The sequence below is a fragment of the Zalophus californianus genome, chromosome 12 (genome assembly GCF_009762305.2).
Source record: "Zalophus californianus isolate mZalCal1 chromosome 12, mZalCal1.pri.v2, whole genome shotgun sequence".
Lineage (NCBI taxonomy): Eukaryota > Metazoa > Chordata > Mammalia > Carnivora > Otariidae > Zalophus > Zalophus californianus.
Genome location: NC_045606.1, coordinates 101,595,744 through 101,614,605, shown reverse-complemented (window position 1 = coordinate 101,614,605; position 18,862 = coordinate 101,595,744). Strand labels below are relative to the sequence as shown.

Genomic DNA, 18,862 nt, shown 5'->3' with positions numbered 1-18,862 from the left:
TTAGACAACATTTTGTGCGAAGCCCTCTCTTGTCTAATGTCATTCACTACAGTTTCCAGTGTGCCGGCTCATACATCCATTGATTTTATGCCAAACAGTATGCTTTTTAGGTTAGATGGACCTTTTTGTCACTATATCCTCTGTGAAATTCAGTAAACTGCTCAGTCCTAGATGTGTTCAAGTCAACTGCTTAAGTCTGTGGCCAGAATTCACAGAAAAAAAATCAACAAACATGAAAATAAGCTCAAGATCTCTCATAAATAAATGCAATATAAAACAATAATAATTTCCAAACTACCAGATTAGAATATAAAGTTTAATTAAAATCAGGGTTGGAAAAGTTGTGGGGAGACAGGCATTTATGTATTTGGTGATAGTGATGGTAGTTTGGACATTAACCATCAGGATATAAAATGCACCTCTCATGGCCCAGCAAGTCCATGTTTTGAGATTTACTCCCGAGATATATCTGCACAAATGTACAAAAAGATAGTGTGAAGGATGTGCATTGAGGCAAATATTAAGGATTAATAAAAAGCTGAGATAATCAGAATGTTTATCTGTAGGGGGCTATTTATTAATGGGATCAATTTTAGGAGATCCATTCAAAGGAAATATTTAAAAGAATGATATGTTTATATGTTCAGATTTTAAAGGACTTTGAAAGTATGTTTTTAAAATATACTAACAGGTAGGGGCACCTGGGTGGCAGTCAAGTTAAGCATCTACCTTCAGCTCAGGTCATAATCCCAGGGTCTGAGGACTGAGTCCCTTATCAGGTTCCCTGCTCAGCAGGGAGTTGGCTCTCCCTCTCTCTCTGCCCCTCCCTCCCCTCCACTCAGGCTCTCTCTCTCTCTCTCTCTCTCTCTCTCTCATAAATAAACAAATAAATAAATAAATAAATATGATTTTAAAAATAAAATATGCTAACAGGTAGAAAAATTGCAGAACAAAATATTGTGTGAATCTAGTTATGTAAAAGGATATATATTTGTTTTTAAATGTGTGTTAACAAGAAACTATTAGTCTTACTAATTTTAGTGATTTAGTGATTGCTAATTTAATGTTACTTCTGAGGGGTCGAACTATGGTCTGAGAAAGCTTGCTTTTCACTTAGTACTCTTTCAATACTGTATGACTTTTAAACATGAGTATGTTTTACCTTTTAAAAAAGAATTTCTTTTAAAAATTGGGAAATATAATAAGCATACAAAAAGTACATAAAATTAAATGTGCAACTTAATGAATTGCTGAAAAATCAATCCCCGTCATACTGACTAGGTCAAGAAATAGAACATAAATGGCATCCCCGAAGCCCCCTGCCTTTCCTGTCTTGAGCATAGGCTTTCCCTTGGTTTTAAATGCTATCTTGATTATGTATTCATGTCTTTGCTTTTCTTTTTAGCTTTGATTATCTAACTGTGCACCCATAAATTACATGGCTTAATTTTACCCATTTTTAACTTAATAGGAAATGGAATAAATCAGTATATACTCTATTGTGTTTGGCTGCTTTTGTTCACCATTATGTCTTTAAGGTGTACTGTACGGTTGTATGTGTATCTACAGTTGGTTAATTTTCATGGCTGTATAGAATTATATCAATTAAATATGTCACATTTATCCATTCTACTCTTGATGAACAGTTGGGTTGTATTTAGTGTTGGCTAACACCAACAATGCTGTTTGTAAACGTTCTTGTTCATGTGTTCTTGCTGCACAAAAGCATGCCTTTCTGGGGTGTATGCACAGAATGAATTGCTGGATCATGGGATATTCATGATCTTTACTTGATTTTGCCAAACTGTCTTCCAAAGTGAGTTTGTAATAATGAATACTCCCACATGCGGTGTCTGAGAATTCCTGTTTGCCAATACTTGGTCCTATCAGGCTTTAAACATTTTGGCCAATCTCAGTGGCTATGTAGAAATATCTCATTGAGGTTTTAATTCACATTGCCTTGATTACTAGAGAAAGAGTATTATTACTTTTATAATTTAAAATAATAAAGAAATATTAGATTAAGACCAGAACACAGAATATCATAAAGAGATTCTTACATATTTCTCCCCATGTATCTGAAATGAGGTCTTGCTGGGGTTACCACCATATTGGTTTGTGCATGGATCCTGGAGGGACAACTTTCAAATGAGGCCACAGCTACATGTTCTCTGTCTGTGCACTCTTTTAGGTCTTGGCTAGGGACTGAAGCCTTGGGGAGGTGCACAGGTGAAGGGGCAAGGCTTTGATAGAGAAATCTTTGTCGGTAGAAAAGAGATAGTGGAGGTTCTTGTGCGGTCTCCAGATCACAGCAGCTGCATCCCTTGAGAACTTGGTAGTAGAGGAAGAGAATTTAAAGAGTTGCCTGTGGGGAGGGGAGCAGGGAGAGGTGTTTGCTTCAGAGGGGCAATCCTTAGGGGGAAAAATAGATCTGGGCCAAACAAACAAAACAAAACAAACTTCCTATGGTGGTTGATTTACTTCTGAGAAACTTGAGCTTCCCTAGAAATTAAAATAAAAAGTGTAGTAGGTTAGAATGAACCAATTGAGAATAGGGTCTGGGGAACGTAGATGAGTGGCTGAAGGCTAATTTAAGGAAAATAGAGAAAAAAAACCCCAAAACTTGTTATCTAGAAAGGTAGTAGCAGGTTTCTTTTAGAGCAAGTCCCATTCTGTACTCTTGCTTTTCTTCCCAAATCAGAGACACTTCCTTTACCTTGTATTCATCCAGCCAAACATGCACCAATCTGAGATTGTTATATGTCACGGCTTTTACAAGCCCAGGTTGATTTGGAAAGTGCGGCTTATTGACGTGTCCCACTCGAGAGCAGGGGAGGATAAAGAGCCGGCCTCCACACATCCAGATCTAGACAAAACCAGAAAACATTAATGTATGTTTGCTAATACAAGGCAACGGCAGAATTTTTTTTTTTTTACAAACATAGGAATAGCTAACATTTCTTAAGTTGTTCATTTAATCCTCACAACAACCCTGTAATGGAGATACTGTGATTATCCCCACTTTACAGATAAAGAAACTAGTACATACGTTGGTTAAGAAACTTGCCCAGTGATAGAGAACGCAGGGTTTAAGCTCAGGAAGTTTGGTCTCAGAGCCAGCTCTCCAAATACCAAGTGATTCTGTCTCCCTCGTATGTGACCAGTTCTTTGGGGTTTTTTTGTTTATTTGTTTTTAAAAAGATTTTAAGTATTTATTTGACACAGAGAGAGACCTAGAGAGAGCGCGTGCACAAGCAAGGGGCGTGGCAGGCAGAGAGGGAGAAGCAGGCTCCCGGCTGAGCAGGGAGCCAGAAGCGGGGCTCGATCCCAGGACCCTAGGATCATGACCTACGCCGAAGGCAGACACTTAACCAACTGAGACACCCAGGCGCCCCATATGTGACCAATTCTGATGCTGACTGTGTATGAAAAATGGCAAGATATTTTGTCTTCAAATATTCTCAAACGATATTCTGAGCGTGACTAAGTATTGCTGGGTGTCAGCAGGGAACAAAAGAAATATTGATCAGGGCTAAATTCAATGAGTCCTCTTTTTTGTACTTAAAACACTTTATAACACTTATTTTTTAAATTTTTTATTGTTATGTTAATCACCATACATTATATAACACTTATTTTTAATAGCTTTTTTACTACACAAAATATGCCCATTGAAAAATCAACAAATGTGAAAAGTACACAGAAGAAAATAAAGTCACTTCTATTCCTGATAGTTTGTTAGTCAATATTAATCCAGGTCTGTGTGTATACACACATATGTACACAACATTGGGATAACTTGTGGGTTTTTTTCATTTAATGGTATGTGAAGTTATTTTACAAGTTTTGTATTATTCAGATATTTTGGTAGTTTCCAGTTTTTAGTATTATAAATAATAACACAAAGAATGTGCTTATAGGATAAGTCTTGTGCACACACTTACATATTTCACAGTATACTTGCCATGACTTTTTTGTTTACTCTAATTCTGTGATTCTTGCATTGTCCCCAAACTAGCAGCATCATACCACTCAGAAACTTCAAAATGCAAAAGCCTTGGGCCCACCCAGACCTACTGCACCAGGGACTGTGGGGCTGGGCCCAGAAATCTGTATTTTAACCCACTCCTCAGGTGATTCCGATGCTCGCTAAAATGAAAATCACTGTTCTGACTGGTCAAGACCATATAGCCCAGTTTTATAGACAATTTCTTATAAAATCCACCTAATCATTTAGGAAACAGTAATAGGAAATAAGGCTTTCACTGAACACAACACTCACATTGTTTATAAGAACAATACTTAGGGTGAAGTATATCCCTCAGGTAGTCAGAAGGGATGATGTTTAAGAAAATGCATCTTCTGACATAACATGAGACCTAATGACCCATGCAACTAACCTCTAGATTTCTTTAGAAATAACCAGAAAAAGCCCCTCAGAATGTCTAGAAAAATATCTATGGAATTCCTTTTCCCTTAGAAGAACCGTTAGATCAGAATTCCAAAGCATTAGGTTCTTTTATCAGATCAGCCACATGCTTATGATCAGACACATCCTCTCTGGATCTCACTTTTTTTAAAAGATTTTATTTATTTATTTGAGAGAGAGAAAGTACACAAGTGGGGGGATGGGGAGAGGAGCAGAGGCAGAGGGAGAAGCAGACTCCCCGCCGAGCAGGGAGCCCGATGTGGGGATCGATCCCAGGACTCCGAGATCATGACCTGAGCCAAAGGCAGACGCTTAACCAACTAAGCCACCCAGGCGCCCCTGGATCTCATTTTCATCTGAAATTGAGAACTACATAGTTGTTCACTTAAGCTACTGTTTGGGGGCGCTTTGTTATATAGCAAAAGCTAACTGGTACTAGCTATCTATAATGTTTTATTCTCTTTTTTTAAAGTGAGAACTTAAGGAAATTTGGAAGATCATTAATATCTGTTTAATAATTAGACTGGAGAAAATCACTGTTTGTTATGTTTGAAATGTTTCTTGATTAGAAAAGAAATCCGGCATACAGAATAGAAAACAAAAGTAATCAAAGTGATGAAAGAGGTACAAGAGAAAAATTTTATCAAAAAACTTCCTCGGGGCGCCTGAGTGGCTCAGTCATTAAGTGTCTACCTTCGGCTCAGGTCATGATCCCAGGGTCCTGGGATCGAGCCCCGCATCGGGCTCCCTGCTCGGCGGGAAGCCGGCTTCTCCCTCTCCCACTCCCCCTGCTTGTGTTCCCTCTGTCAAATAAACAAACAAACAAATAAATAATCTTAAAAAAAAAACTTTCTAAAAAACCATGGGGTGCCTGGGTGGTGCAGTCCATTGAGCACGTCTGACTTTTGGTTTCAGCTCAGGTCATGATCCCGGGGTCATGGAATTGAGTCCTATGTTGAACTCCCTGACTGGAGTCTGCTTGGAATTCAATCTCTCCCTCTGGCCCTCCCTCCCCACTTCTGGAAGAAAGAAAAAAATAAATCTTTAAAAAAAGATATCAAATCGAAGGAAGGTAAAGCAATTTAGCCTAATCTTCAAAGGGCTCATGTGTTTGTTCTTTTACTCTTGATTCATTCTCAGGAGGGACATGATCCATCTGAACATACATTTTGCTGGGCTCACTGTGCATGTAGATGATGGTCAGCTTGCTTCCTCAGATATTCTGCTGGAAGTTGTCCATCCAGCTCCTAGATTCTGCTGTTATTATTATTATTATTAGTAGCAGCAATAGCACCAGTAACCCACTGAGGGTTAGGCTAACGCAGTGGGTAAGAGCACAGACTCTGGGCCGGGCTCAGTACGGTTCGAGTCCTCCAACAGCTGTATGAACTAAGGCAAGTTACTGCAGTTATTCAACCTATTTGCGCCTCAGTTTCCTCAACTGTAAAGTGAGAATAACAGTACCCACCTCATGGGATTGTTATGCGCATTAGATAAGTTGATACTTACAAAATGCTTAGAGTTGGTGTTTGTAAATAAGCGTGTATCTCTGCAGTAGTCAAGTGTGGTAGGTTGCAAGAATGGCCACAGATCCTCTTCATTCCTATATGCACACTTCTGTGCAATGCAACATTTTACCTCATTCCACCAAGAGGTACAGCTTATTTCTCCATCTCTTAAATCTGGCCTTGGCCTCATGATTTGCTTCGGCCAATGCGACCTTAACAAATGTGACACAAACAGAGGCTTGCAAAGTGTTTGCTGCATGGGACTTGCCTTCTCTTGCTACTCTTGGGAACCTTGTGACCATTTCACTGGAAATGAGCCTGAGCTAGCCTGACTGATATAAGAGACAAATGGCAAGTCATCTCCACTGCCCCAGCTATCACTATGTCTAGACATGCAAATGATGTCATCCTAAACTTGCCAGCACCAGCTGAGCCTCTGGATGAACACAGATGTATAGGCAACAACAGTATAAATCAGCCATTCTGTCTATGACCAGAAAAGCCACTCTAGCAACACAGTAAATTATGAGAAATAACAATTGTTTGCTGTTTTAAGCCACTGTGTTTTGGGATAGTTTGTTATACAGCAAAAGCTAACTGATACACAAGGGAACATTTTTCTCTTAACTACAGTTTTACTCACTAAGTAAAACAGACCTCCATCCACTTGACTGTTTATTCCAGAAACTTGGTGTGATAGATGGAAATATTGTTCCACAAATATTAGCTCCCTCCCCCATCCCTCACCTGTATTTCTCTGACATCCTGACTTTGGGCTTGTCCCTCTGTTGCTTTGGCCAACAGAACAGGAGCAGGCATGATGCACGCTGAGGCCCTTTAAATATGCTGTGTGGTTTGGCTTGACTTTTGCATCTTTGCCCAACCAAATGAGAAGAATATGCTGAGTTGCTACTAGTTACCACTCGTATACTAGTACTACAAATACTAGTAGACTAGTAATACTGGTAGCACACTAGCAGAATTTTAATACTTAGAATGATGAACAGACCTGAACAAAAGTCAAAGACTAGAGCCAAGCCCAGATCATCTAAATTCGGAGGCAGAGTCACCCTGGCCAGCCCATTAACATATGAAAGAAACAACCTAACGCTTATTGGTCTAAGTGATTCAGTGTTGAGCTGGCTTGTAACATAGCATTGTCACGGCATTAGCCGACCGATAATGGCTCAGCCGGGACACCACTTTCTCTTAACATCCATCTTACCTGCTTGGTCTCTAAGTTCCAACCACTCTACTCATAAGATATGCCTGGAATCCGTTTAGTCTTTCCTCCTCCATTACCACCGCTCTAGTTCCATCCAAGGTCACCCTTTGTCCAGATCATCAGAAGAAGCTCCTGCTCTCCCTGCTTATCCTCCACTTTGTTCATCTCCATCACTGTCCTACTTAAAACCTACCTGCAGCATTCCACCGTGCATAAGATACAATCTAAGTCCTTACAAGGTCCTGTGGCGTCCGGCCCTTGCCCCCTCTCCGGCCTCCCTTATCCTTCCTTACATCATGGTCCAGCCTCACTGGCCCTTCTCCACTGACATATATGGGTTGGAAGGCTGCCTCTTTTCTGAGTCTGCAGGCAGAAATCAGGGCATTACTAAGTATGTTCTTACTTCTGTCATCTGTATTTGGTTTTGTGAGGTGACGTAGGGGCACCTCATGTGACAAAGCCAGAGTCGGATTTTCTCAGGCTGTCCCATTGGCCTCACAGTTATGGGGCTGCCTTCCGGATTCAGGCAGTCCGTCAGATTTCTTTTCTAGTGGGATCCCACTTTCTCCAGTCTCCATGAACATCTCAGCAGAAAGTCAGGAGAGGCTGCTAGCCAGCTACCATCTGGAATGAGAACTCTGAGACAGCTGTCGCATAGAAAGAAAGGAACTGACGTTGGCTGAGGGCACGTTAGGTGGCAGACACTGTTTTAAATGCTTGATGCACATTGCCTCAGTGGATGCACACAATTATTCTGATCATTTAGACATGAGGCTTCTTAGACTCTGAGTGGTTCAACCACTTACAAATATTTCCCAACCACTTTTTACGTGGTCAACATACCAGGTGCTGAGGGACCCAGTTGTGAGCAAGTCAGACCGTGTCCCTGCCCCAACAGGGCTCACGGTCTGGTGAGTACACAGATCGATGGGGCCCAGCACAAAATAAAAACGGAGTCTCTGATTCAAAAATTATAATGAGTTTCAGGAGTATTCCACTAAGTGTGGGGTCCCTCCAAACGTGGTCCCCCATGCAACCACACAGGTTGTATGCCCACAGAGCCTGCCCTGAACACACAGACAAGTGACAACTAGGGTACAGCAGAACAGGTGCTGTAATGGGTAAAGTATACGCTGAGATGTGTGAGTACGCACAGGAGAAGAGACCCCAGACTCGGATGTGGGTGTGTGCGCGCACGCACATGTGCGTGGGCATGCAGGGGGGGTGAGGACAAGGTCAAGAAAGCCTTCCTGAGGAGATTACATCAAAGCTGTAACTATGGACTGTGGTAGTGGAAAAGAGCAAAGTGGACAGAGGTGAGTGATGACTTCGGCCTAGATCTAACCATACATGGCGGGGGGAAGTGGGGCATGAAGGGGAGAGTGGAGACCAAGAAGGTCCTCTGGGGGGATGGAGGATGGATGGTTGCAGGCAGGTGGAGGGCAGCACATCATCCATCCAAAGAGGAAAGGAGCACGGGAGGAGGAATGGGTTCAAGGGGGTAGAAAGAGCTCTGTTTTTGAACTGTTGGGCTTAGGATGCCCATGGGATATTCATCCTACAGGAGAGAAACCTGTAGGCAATTAGATGCACAAGCTGATGGCACAGAAAGACCTGGGAAGGAGCTAGAACTGTGTCATTGGCAGGTAGTCACTGAAGTGTGGTGTGGATAAGATTACTGAGAGGGTAGAGGGAGAAGAGAAAGAGGGCCTTGGGGCAACCCACGAGAGGTGGAATTTCTGAGGACATGGAAGTAACCCATGGCGAGCTGTGGTCAGAGAGCAGGGGGCTGCTGAGGAGCATGCTCAATCCCCCCTTATGTAGACTAAGAATTTGGTCTACCATACCTCTATTGCGAGTGCATGGTTTGCTTTCAAATTACAGCATCCAACGAGGTTTGGCCACCTTGGGCTGAATCTAAGCTGGCTTCAACATTAGATGTTGGTCTCACCCCATCCCACAGTGAGGCCGGTGATCCTCAGAGTATATGGCAGGGCTCTGGGTCTGGAGCAGGGCACCTTGCCGGTATCTGGGGCCACCAGGATGGAGCAGCAACCCATGCAGGCTGTCGGGGACTGCTGGAGGCCAGCCTCCACTCCACCAGGAAACCGAAGTGTGGATCTGCAGCCCAGTTAGGAGAACCATCCTGAGGCTGGGGGTGAAGCTGCAGCTCCGTGGGCACCCAGCCCATCCCCACTTTCCAGAGTGACTGTAACAGGACAACTAAAACAAATTCAGAGCTTTGGAGGCTTCCAGAGAGAAATGACAGAGAGAATAGAACGGAGCCGGCGAGGTCTCCAGACCTCAAGCTGAGTAGATAGTACAAAGCAGGACACAATAGGTTTGGAGAATATACCCTCAGGTTCCGTGAATCGAGGCAAGTTATTTGACCGCTTTGTGCCCCAGCTTCCCCACTGTAAGTAGGAGATCATGCACCTAGGTCACAGATTTATCAGGAAGATTAAATAAGTTAGTATCTGTTAGATTCCAGAGCAGTGCATGTCACATACATAAGACCTTGTCAAATAAATGAAATACATCTTTATCCTTTACCCCATAACTTAAAAGTGTCATTTCTGCAGGGAAGCCATCTAAGACACACACCTCCCCCAACACAAGGCTAGATTCCCCTTTTATCTGATCTCATAGTGCTCTGTATTTCTCCTTCATTGCATTTATCAAAAACAAATCACTAATCACCTCTCTCCACTTCAGTGCATGGAGCTTCATGCCATCAGGAGTCACATTTGCTCTGTGTGCCACTGTATTTAGTACCAACACAGCACTTTGCACACAACAGGTTCTCAGTATTGCTGAGTGAGTGAATGGACGGATGAGGGCTGTGCCTTCTTATGAATGCCAAGCATGTGGCAAAGCCCAACGTAGCAGGTGCTCCTGTATAAGAGCTACATTGGACCTAATTAGAACTCTTGAGAGAGTCCTAACCTTAAACAAATGTAGACTTGGGTACTGTCACTACACAGGTGTTAGTTAGAACCATGGGAGTTGATGCAGGTGTGCCCTGAAAAATATTAGCAAGGGATGACACAGACCCAGGCCGCTCAGAACAGAGGTGCGACAACAGGTCCCGTGCCCCTGCCCTGCCCGGCGCTGTCCCTTTAGTTGCTGGTCATGGAAAGCCCATGGATCCACGGGGTTGGTGGGCTGCCTGTGGGCAGTATTCAGTTGGCTCAGAGTTGAGGTTCTTTCCCACCAGGTAAGGAAATATTGCACTATATTAACAACCAATGTGGCTTCATGGGTACAAAACAGCTGAGGTCAGCCCTGAGCCCTGAGGAGCACATGGGCCAAGAAGGGACAGCGGAGAAGAACACCAGCCTTGGGAATACGCATGCTTCTGGGATGCACAGAAGAAACTCCTGCGGACACCGAGAACAGAGCTATGGAAGAGGAACTGGGGGCGTTGTTCTAAGCTCCAAGAAAATGTCTGGAAAAAACTGGTCTACATTTGTCAAATATTGCAGTGACCTCCGGTATACAGAAGAACAAAAGCCATCCATTAGAGACATCAATATTAAACTGGTAACGGTTCCCGGAATGATGTCCCAGGGTGCTGAGGCCACCCGGATGTTGATTTATTAGAATGAGGAGTGAGAAATGAAGACATATGTACAGGTGTCGATGATCTTCTCTCCGGAAACACAGGTTGCTTATCTTGGTTAGAGACCGCTGCTAGGGTCAAGAGAGTACTCTAGCTATTTGTTAATTTACATGTTCATAAAAAGAGAGACCCACACACACTTAAAAAATATGAAGGGGCCATTAGGAATGGAGTAGTTGAAAATACTGAAGCAAGGAAAATTAATACATTTGAATAAATTAGCTGTCACTTGCTATCTGGAGGGAATACAGAGCCAGAAAAAGGAATACACTCCCTCTTCAAATATGCATGTATTGTTCACAAAATTGATTTTATTTTGAGACACAAGCATGTGCTTATTAAGATATTAGGTCCTGAGAAGGGGACCTAATATACCATTTACCATATTCACAGAGAGCCATGTAGTAAAACAAGGAATCCATCAACCAAAGAATGAAAAGTACCAAAGACGTGAATATTATAAAATAATGCCTGGATCAGAAGGGAACACACGATGGGCTGGGGCTGCGGGGGAGAAGCAATGAAAATAACAAGCTTACGTCGTACTGCCAAATAGGGCCTTAAGAGGAAAAATATATTGCTCCAGATATTTTTATATTCACAATAAAGCATCTGAAGCCTTACAAAAGTTGTTGGTCCGAGGGTTGTGGGTTACTGTTAAGCTGAAGCCTTACAAAACGAGTCTGTGTTTAAAAGAACTTTAAGCGAGTGAACAAACTAACAAGCCAAAAGAAGGAAGAGGGAGACAAAAATCCAAAACAGAAAAAAAAAAATCAGAAAAAGAAAACACAAAAAGCAAATAGAGCAAACATTTTAATACACCCTAAGATAATATGTGCGATTGAGTATGATCTCTGCAGATGATTGCAGAGTCTAAAGAACAGAGGGCAACAAAGAATAAGCTGTCACTTATTAAGGAGCTTCTAGAAAGTATCTGTCTTTATGGCGTTGTAATAGGGATCTCTGTTTTTTCATTTTACCTGCAAGGAAGCTAAAGCTCAGCCAAGATTTGAATTTAGTCATTGATTAAGCTGCTTTCTCTGCACCGTATTGTCTCTGCTGGGACAAGACAAACAGGCAGAGAAAAGTGAAAAAAATTAAGGATAATAATGGTGAACTCACAGCCCAGAATTTTATGAACAGTTCAAAGTGACCATTATTTCTTTTAAGTTTTATTTCTTTAAGTCACCTCTACACCCAATGTAGGGCTCCAACTCACAACCCTGAGATCAAGAATCACAAGCTCTTTTGGCAGAGCCAGCCAGGCACCCCAAAGTAACCAAGATAAAAGTCTATTAGAATTTAGTCAAAAACCAAAACTTACTGATGATAAACACACAATAAACATCTGAATGGCACCTTTATATTTTCTTCAGACTCTCTCTCCAGGAATATCTACTTCGCACTTTATTCTCTACCCGAATTACTTCATTAAATCTTCACAAAATTGCAATTTAAGAAACAGAACAAATGAGCAAAGGAAAAGAGAGAAGGAGAGAGAGAAACCAGGAAACAGACTCTTAACTCTAGGGGACACGCTGGTGGTCACCTGAGGAGAGAGGGTGTGGATGGGGGAAACAGGTGATGGGGATTAAGAAGTGCACTTGTTCTGATGAGTACCAGGTGATGCGTGGAATTGCTGAATCCCTATATTGTACATCTGAAACTAATATAACACTGTGTTAACTATCCTGGAATTTAAATAAAATTAAAAAAACACAAAAACACAAAAATCTTCACAAAATTCTGAGAATGGTAATTATATTTAATCCTATTTATCAGGTGAGGAAATAGGGAATTAGAAAAACTAATGGCTGACCCAGCAAGTTAGCGACAGAGCTAGGACCCATTCTGATGCCTAATGTCTAGTGATCTAATATCACGGGAATATTTAAAAGTCAAATCTACTTTTATTTTTTTTATTTTTTAAAGATTTTATTTATTTATTTGACAGAGAGAGAGAGAGAGAGAGAGAGGCAGGAGAGAGGGAACACAAGCAGGGGGAGTGGGAGAGGGAGAAGCAGGCTTCCCGCGGAGCAGCGAGCCCGACGTGGGGCTCGATCCCAGGACCCTGGGATCATGACCTGAGCCGAAGGCAGACACTTAATGACTGAGCCCGAAGGCAGACGCCTAATGAAGGCAGGCACCCCTCAAATCTACTTTTAGATTTGAGATGTAATTCACATTCTACAAGAAATTCACCCTTTCACAGTATACAATTCAGTGACTCTGGGTATTTTCACGAGGTTGTCCAACCAGCACCTCTATCTCATTCTGGAACATTCTCACCACCCCCAAAAAGAGCCCTGGGACCATCAGCACTCATTCTCCATCCTCAAGCCCCTGGCAACCACTAATCTACCTTCTGTTTCTATGGATTTGCTTAGTCTACACATTTCCTAGGAGTGGACTCATTCATATAAATATGTGGCCTTTTGTGTCTGGCTTCTTTTTCTTTACATTTTTTTATTATTTTAATCACCATACATTACATCATTAGTTTTCTTTTCTTCTTTAAATTTTTTATTGTTATGTTAATCACCATACATCATTAGTTTTTGATGTAGTGTTCCATGATTCATTGTTTGTGCATAACACCCACTGCTCCACGCAGAACATGCCCTCTTTAATACCCATCACCAGGCTAACCCATCCCCCCACACCCTTCCCCTCTAGGACCCTCAGTTTGTTTTTCAGAGTCCATTGTCTCTCATGGTTCATCTCGCCCTCCGATTTCCCCCTCTTCGTTCTTCCCCTCCTGCTATCTTTTTTTTTTTTCCTCAACATATATTCCATTATTTGTTTCAGAGGTACAGATCTCTGATTCAACAGTCTTGCACAATTCACAGCGCTCACCATAGCACATACCCTCCCCAATGTCTATCACCCAGCCACCCCATCCCTCCCACCCCACCCCCACTCCAGCAACCCTCAGTTTGTTTCCTGAGATTAAGAATTCCTCATATCAGTGAGGTCATAGGATACATGTCTTTCTCTGATTGACTTATTTCACTCAGCATAACACCCTCCAGTTCCACCCACGTTGTTGCAAAAGGCAAGATCTCATTCCTTTTGATGGCTGCATAATATTCCACTGTATATATACCACATCTTCTTTATCCATTCATCTGTCGATGGGCATCTTGGCTCTTTCCACAGTTTGGCTATTGTGGACATTGCTGCTATAAACATTGGGGTGCACGTACCCCTTCGGGTCCCTACATTTGTATCTTTGGGGTAAATACCCAGTAGTGCAATTGCTGGGTCGTATGGTAGCTCTATTTTCAACTTTTTGAGGAACCTCCATACTGTTTTCCAGAGTGGCTGCACCAGCTTGCATTCCCACCAACAGTGTAGGAGGGGTCCCCTTTCTCCGCATCCCCGCCAACATCTGTCGTTTCCTGACTTGTTCATTTTAGCCATTCTGACTGGTAGGAGGTGGTATCTCATTGAGGTTTTGATTTGGATATCCCTGATGTCGAGCGATGTTGAGCACTTTTTCACATGTCTGTTGGCCATTTGGATGTCTTCTTTGGAAAAATGTCTGTTCATGTCTTCTGCCCATTTCTTGATTGGATTATTTGTTTGTTGGGTGTTGAGTTTGATAAGTTCTTTATAGATTTTGGATACTAGCCCTTTATTTGATGTGTCATTTGCAAATATCTTCTCCCATTCTGTCGGTTGTCTTTTGGTTTTGTGGACTGTTTCTTTTGCTGTGCAAAAGCTTTTTATCTTGATGAAATCCCAATAGTTCATTTTTGCCCTGGCTTCCCTTGCCTTTGGCAATCTTTCTAGGAAGAAGTTGCTGTGGCTGAGGTCGAAGAGGTTGCTGCCTGTGTTCTCCTTTAGAATTTTGATGGACTCCTGTCTCACATTTAGGTCTTTCAGCCATTTTTAGTCTATTTTTGTGTGTGGTGTAAGGAAATGGTCCAGTTTCATTCTTCTGCATGTGGCTGTCCAATTTTCCCAACACCATTTGTTGAAGAGACTGTCTTTTTTCCATTGGATATTCTTTCCTGCTTTGTTAAAGATGAGTTGACCATAGAGTTGAGGGTCCATTTCTGGGCTCTCTATTCTGTTCCCTTGATCTATGTGTCTGTTTTTGTGCCAGTACCATACTGTCTTGATGATGACAGCTTTGTAATAGAGCTGGAAGTCCGGAATTGTGATGCTACCAGCTTTGTTCTTCTTTTTCAACATTCCTCTAGCTATTCGGGGTCTTTTCTGGTTCCATACAAATTTTAGGATTATTTGTTCCATTTCTTTGAAAAAAGTGGATGGTATTTTGATGGGGATTGCATTGAATGTGTAGATTGCTCTAGGTAGCATTGACATCTTCACAATATTTGTTCTTCCAATCCATGAGCATGGAATGTTTTTCCATCTCTTTGTGTCTTCCTCAATTTCTTTCATGAGTATTTTATAGTTTTCTAAGTACAGATCCTTTGCCTCTTTGGTTAGATTGATTCCTAGGTATCTTATGGTTTTGGGTGCAATTGTAAATGGGATCGACTCCTTGATTTGTGTCTCTTCTGTCTTGTTGTTGGTGTATAGGAATGCCACTGATTTCTGTGCACTGATTTTATATCCTGCTACTTAACTGAATTCCTGTATGAGTTCTAGCAGTTTTGGGGTGGAGTCCTTTGGGTTTTCCACAAAAAGTATCATATCATCTACAAACCGTGAGAGTTTGACTTCTTCTTTGCCGATTTGGATGCCCTTGATTTCTTTTTGTTGTCTGATTGCTGTGGCTAGGACTTCTAATACTATGTTGAATAGCAGTGGTGATAGTGGACATCCCTGCCGCGTTCCTGACCTTAGGGGGAAAGCTCTCAGTTTTTCCCCATTGAGAATGATATTCGCTGTAGGTTTTTCATAGATGGATTTTATGATATTGAGGTATGTACCCTCTATCCCTATTCTCTGAAGAGTTTTGATCAAGAAAGGATCCTGTACTTTGTCAAATGCTTTTTCTGCATCTATTGAAAGGATCATATGGTTCTTGTTCTTTCTTTCTTTCTTTTTTTTAAAATATTTTATTTATTTATTTGAGAGAGAGAGAATGAGAGAGAGAGAGCACGAGAGGGAAGAGGGTCAGAGGGAGAAGCAGACTCCCCACTGAGCAGGGAGCCCGATGCGGGACTCGATCCCGGGACTCCAGGATCATGACCTGAGCTGAAGGCAGTCGCTTAACCAACTGGGCCACCCAGGTGCCCCATTCTTTCGTTAATGTATTGTATCACGTTGATTGATTTGCGGATGTTGAACCAACCTTGCAGCCCAGGGATAAATCCCACTTGGTCGTGGTGAATAATCCTTTTAATGTACTGTTGGATCCTATTGGCTAGTATTTTGGTGAGAATTGTTGCATCCATGTTCATCAAGGATATTGGTCTGTAATTCTCTTTTTTGATGGGGTCTTTGTCTGGTTTGGGGATCAAGGTAATGGTGGCCTCATAAAATGAGTTTGGAAGCTTTCCTTCCATTTCTATTTTTTGGAACAGTTTCAGAAGAATAGGTATTAATTCTTCTTTAAATGTTTGGTAGAATTCCCCTAAGAAGCCATCTGGCCCTGGGCTTTTGTTTGTTGGGAGATTTTTGATGACTGCTTCAATTACCTTAGTGGTTATAGGTCTGTTCAGGTTTTCTATTTCTTCCTGGTTCAATTTTGGTAGTTGATAACATCTCTAGGAATGCACCCATTTCTTCCAGGTTATCTAATTTGCTGGCATAGAGTTGCTCATAATATGTTCTTATAATTGTTTGTATTTCTTTGGTGTTGGTTGTGATCTCTCCTCTTTCATTCATGATTTTGTTGATTTGGGTCATTTCTCTTTTCTTTTGGCTAAGTCTGGCCAGGGGTTTATCAATCTTGTTAATTCTTTCAAAGAACCAGCTCCTAGTTTCGTTGATCTCTTCTACTGTTCTTTTGGTTTCTATTTCATTGATTTCTGCTCTGATCTTTATTATTTCTCTTCTCCTGCTGGGTTTAGGCTTTATTTGCTGTTTTTTCTCTAGCTCCTTTAGGTGTAGGGTTAGGTTCTGTATTTGAGACCTTTCTTGTTTCTTGAGAAAGGCTTGTATTGCTATGTACTTTCCTCTCAGGACTGCCTTTGCTGCATCCCAAAGATTTTGAACAGTTGTGTTTTCATTTTCATTGGTTTCCATGAATTTTTTTAATTCTTCCTTAATTTCCTGGTTGACCCATTCATTCTTTAGTAGGATGCCCTTTAGCCTCCATGTATTTGAGTTCTTTCCAACTTTCCTCTTGTGATTGAGTTCTAGTTTCAAAGCAGTGTGGTCTGAAAATATGCAGGGAATGATCCCACTCTTTTGGTACCGGTTGAGACCTGATTTGTGACCCAGGATGTAATCCATTCTGGAGAATGTTCCATGGACACTAGAGAAGAATGTGTATTCCGTTGCTTTGGGATGGAATGTTCTGAATATGTCTGTGAAGTCCATTTTGTCCAGTGTGTCATTTAAAGTCTTTATTTCCTTGTTGATCTTTTGCTTAGATGATCTGTCCATTTCAGTCAGGGGGGTGTTAAAGTCCCCCATTATTATTGTATTGTTGTCAATGTGTTTTTTGCTTTTGTTAGTAATTGCCTTATATAATTGGCTGCTCCCATGTTCGGGGCATAGATATTTACGATTGTTAGATCTTCCTGTTGGATAGACCCTTTAGGTAGGATACAGTGTCCTTCCTCATCTCTTATTACAGTCTTTGGTTTAAAATCTAATTTGTCTGATATAAGGATTGCCACCCCAGCTTTCTTTTGGTGTCCATTAGCATGGTGAATGGTTTTCCACCCCCTCACTTTCAATCTGGAGGTGTCTTTGGGTCTAAAATGAGTCTCTTGCAGACAGCATATCAATGGGTCTTGTTTTTTAATCCAATCTGATTGCCTGTGTCTTTTGATTGGGGCATTTAGCCCATTTACATTCAGGGTAACTATTGAAAGACATGAATTTAGTGCCATTGTATTGCCTGTAAGGTGACTGTTACTGTATATTGTCTGTGTTCCTTTCTGGTCTATGCTGCTTTCAGGCTCTCTCTTTGCTTAGAGGACCCCTTTCAATATTTCTTGGAGGGATGGTTTGGTGTTTGCAAATTCCTTTAGTTTTTGTTTGTCCTGGAAGCTTTTTATCTCTCCTTCTATTTTCAATGACAGCCTAGCTGGATATATATTCTTGGCTGCATATTTTTCTCGTTTAGTGCTCTGAATATATCATGCCAGTCCTTTCTGGCCTGCCAGGTCTCTGTGGATAGGTCTGTTGCCAATCTAATGTTTCTACCATTGTAGGTTACAGATCTCTTGTTCTGAGCTGCTTTCAGGATTTTCTCTTTGTCTCTGAGACTCATAAGTTTTACTATTAGATGTTGGGGTGTTGACCTATTTTTATTGATTTTGAGAGGCATTCTCTGTGCCTCCTGGATTTTGATGCCTGTTTCCTTCCCCGCATTAGGGAACTTCTCTGCTATAATTTGCTCCAATATACCTTCTGCCCCTCTCTCTCTTTCTTCTTCCTCTGGGATCCCAATTATTCTGTTATTTCGTCTTATGGTATTGCTTATCTCTTGAATTCTGCCCCCGTGATCCAGTAGTTGTTTATTTCTCTTTTTCTCAACTTCTTTATTTTCCATCATTTGGTCTTCTATATCACTGATTCTCTCTTCTGCCTCATTTATCCTAGCAGTGAGTGCCCGCATTTTTGATTGCACCTCATCAATAGCCTTTTTGATTTCAACTTGGTTAGATTTTAGTTCTTTTATTTCTCCAGAAAGGGTTTCTTTAATAACTTCCATGCTTTTTTCAAGCCCAGCTAGTATCTTTAAAGTCATGATTCTGAACTCTAGGTCTGACATCGTACTATTGTCCGTATTGAGTAGGTCCCTGGCAGTCGGTACTACCTCTTGTTCTTTTTGTTGAAGTGATTTTTTCCGTCTTGTCATTTTGTCCAGAGGAGAATAGATGAATGAGAGAACAAAATGCTAATAGGGTAACAACGGCCCCAGAAAATATACTCTAAACAAATCAGAAAAGACCTGAAACCGGGGGAAAAGAAAGGGAAAG

The 18,862-nt window shown here is 41.5% G+C and overlaps 1 protein-coding gene across 1 annotated transcript in view; it reads right to left on the bottom strand.

Moving 5' to 3' along the window:
* The window catches only part of GALNTL5 (polypeptide N-acetylgalactosaminyltransferase like 5), a 64,913-nt gene that overhangs the window by 3,366 nt on the left and 42,685 nt on the right, over window positions 1-18,862 (bottom strand). The window contains exon 8 of the mRNA XM_027574196.2: window positions 2,717-2,866. Within this exon, the coding sequence (XP_027429997.1) occupies window positions 2,717-2,866 (150 nt within the window). The remainder of the gene's footprint in view (window positions 1-2,716; window positions 2,867-18,862) is intronic.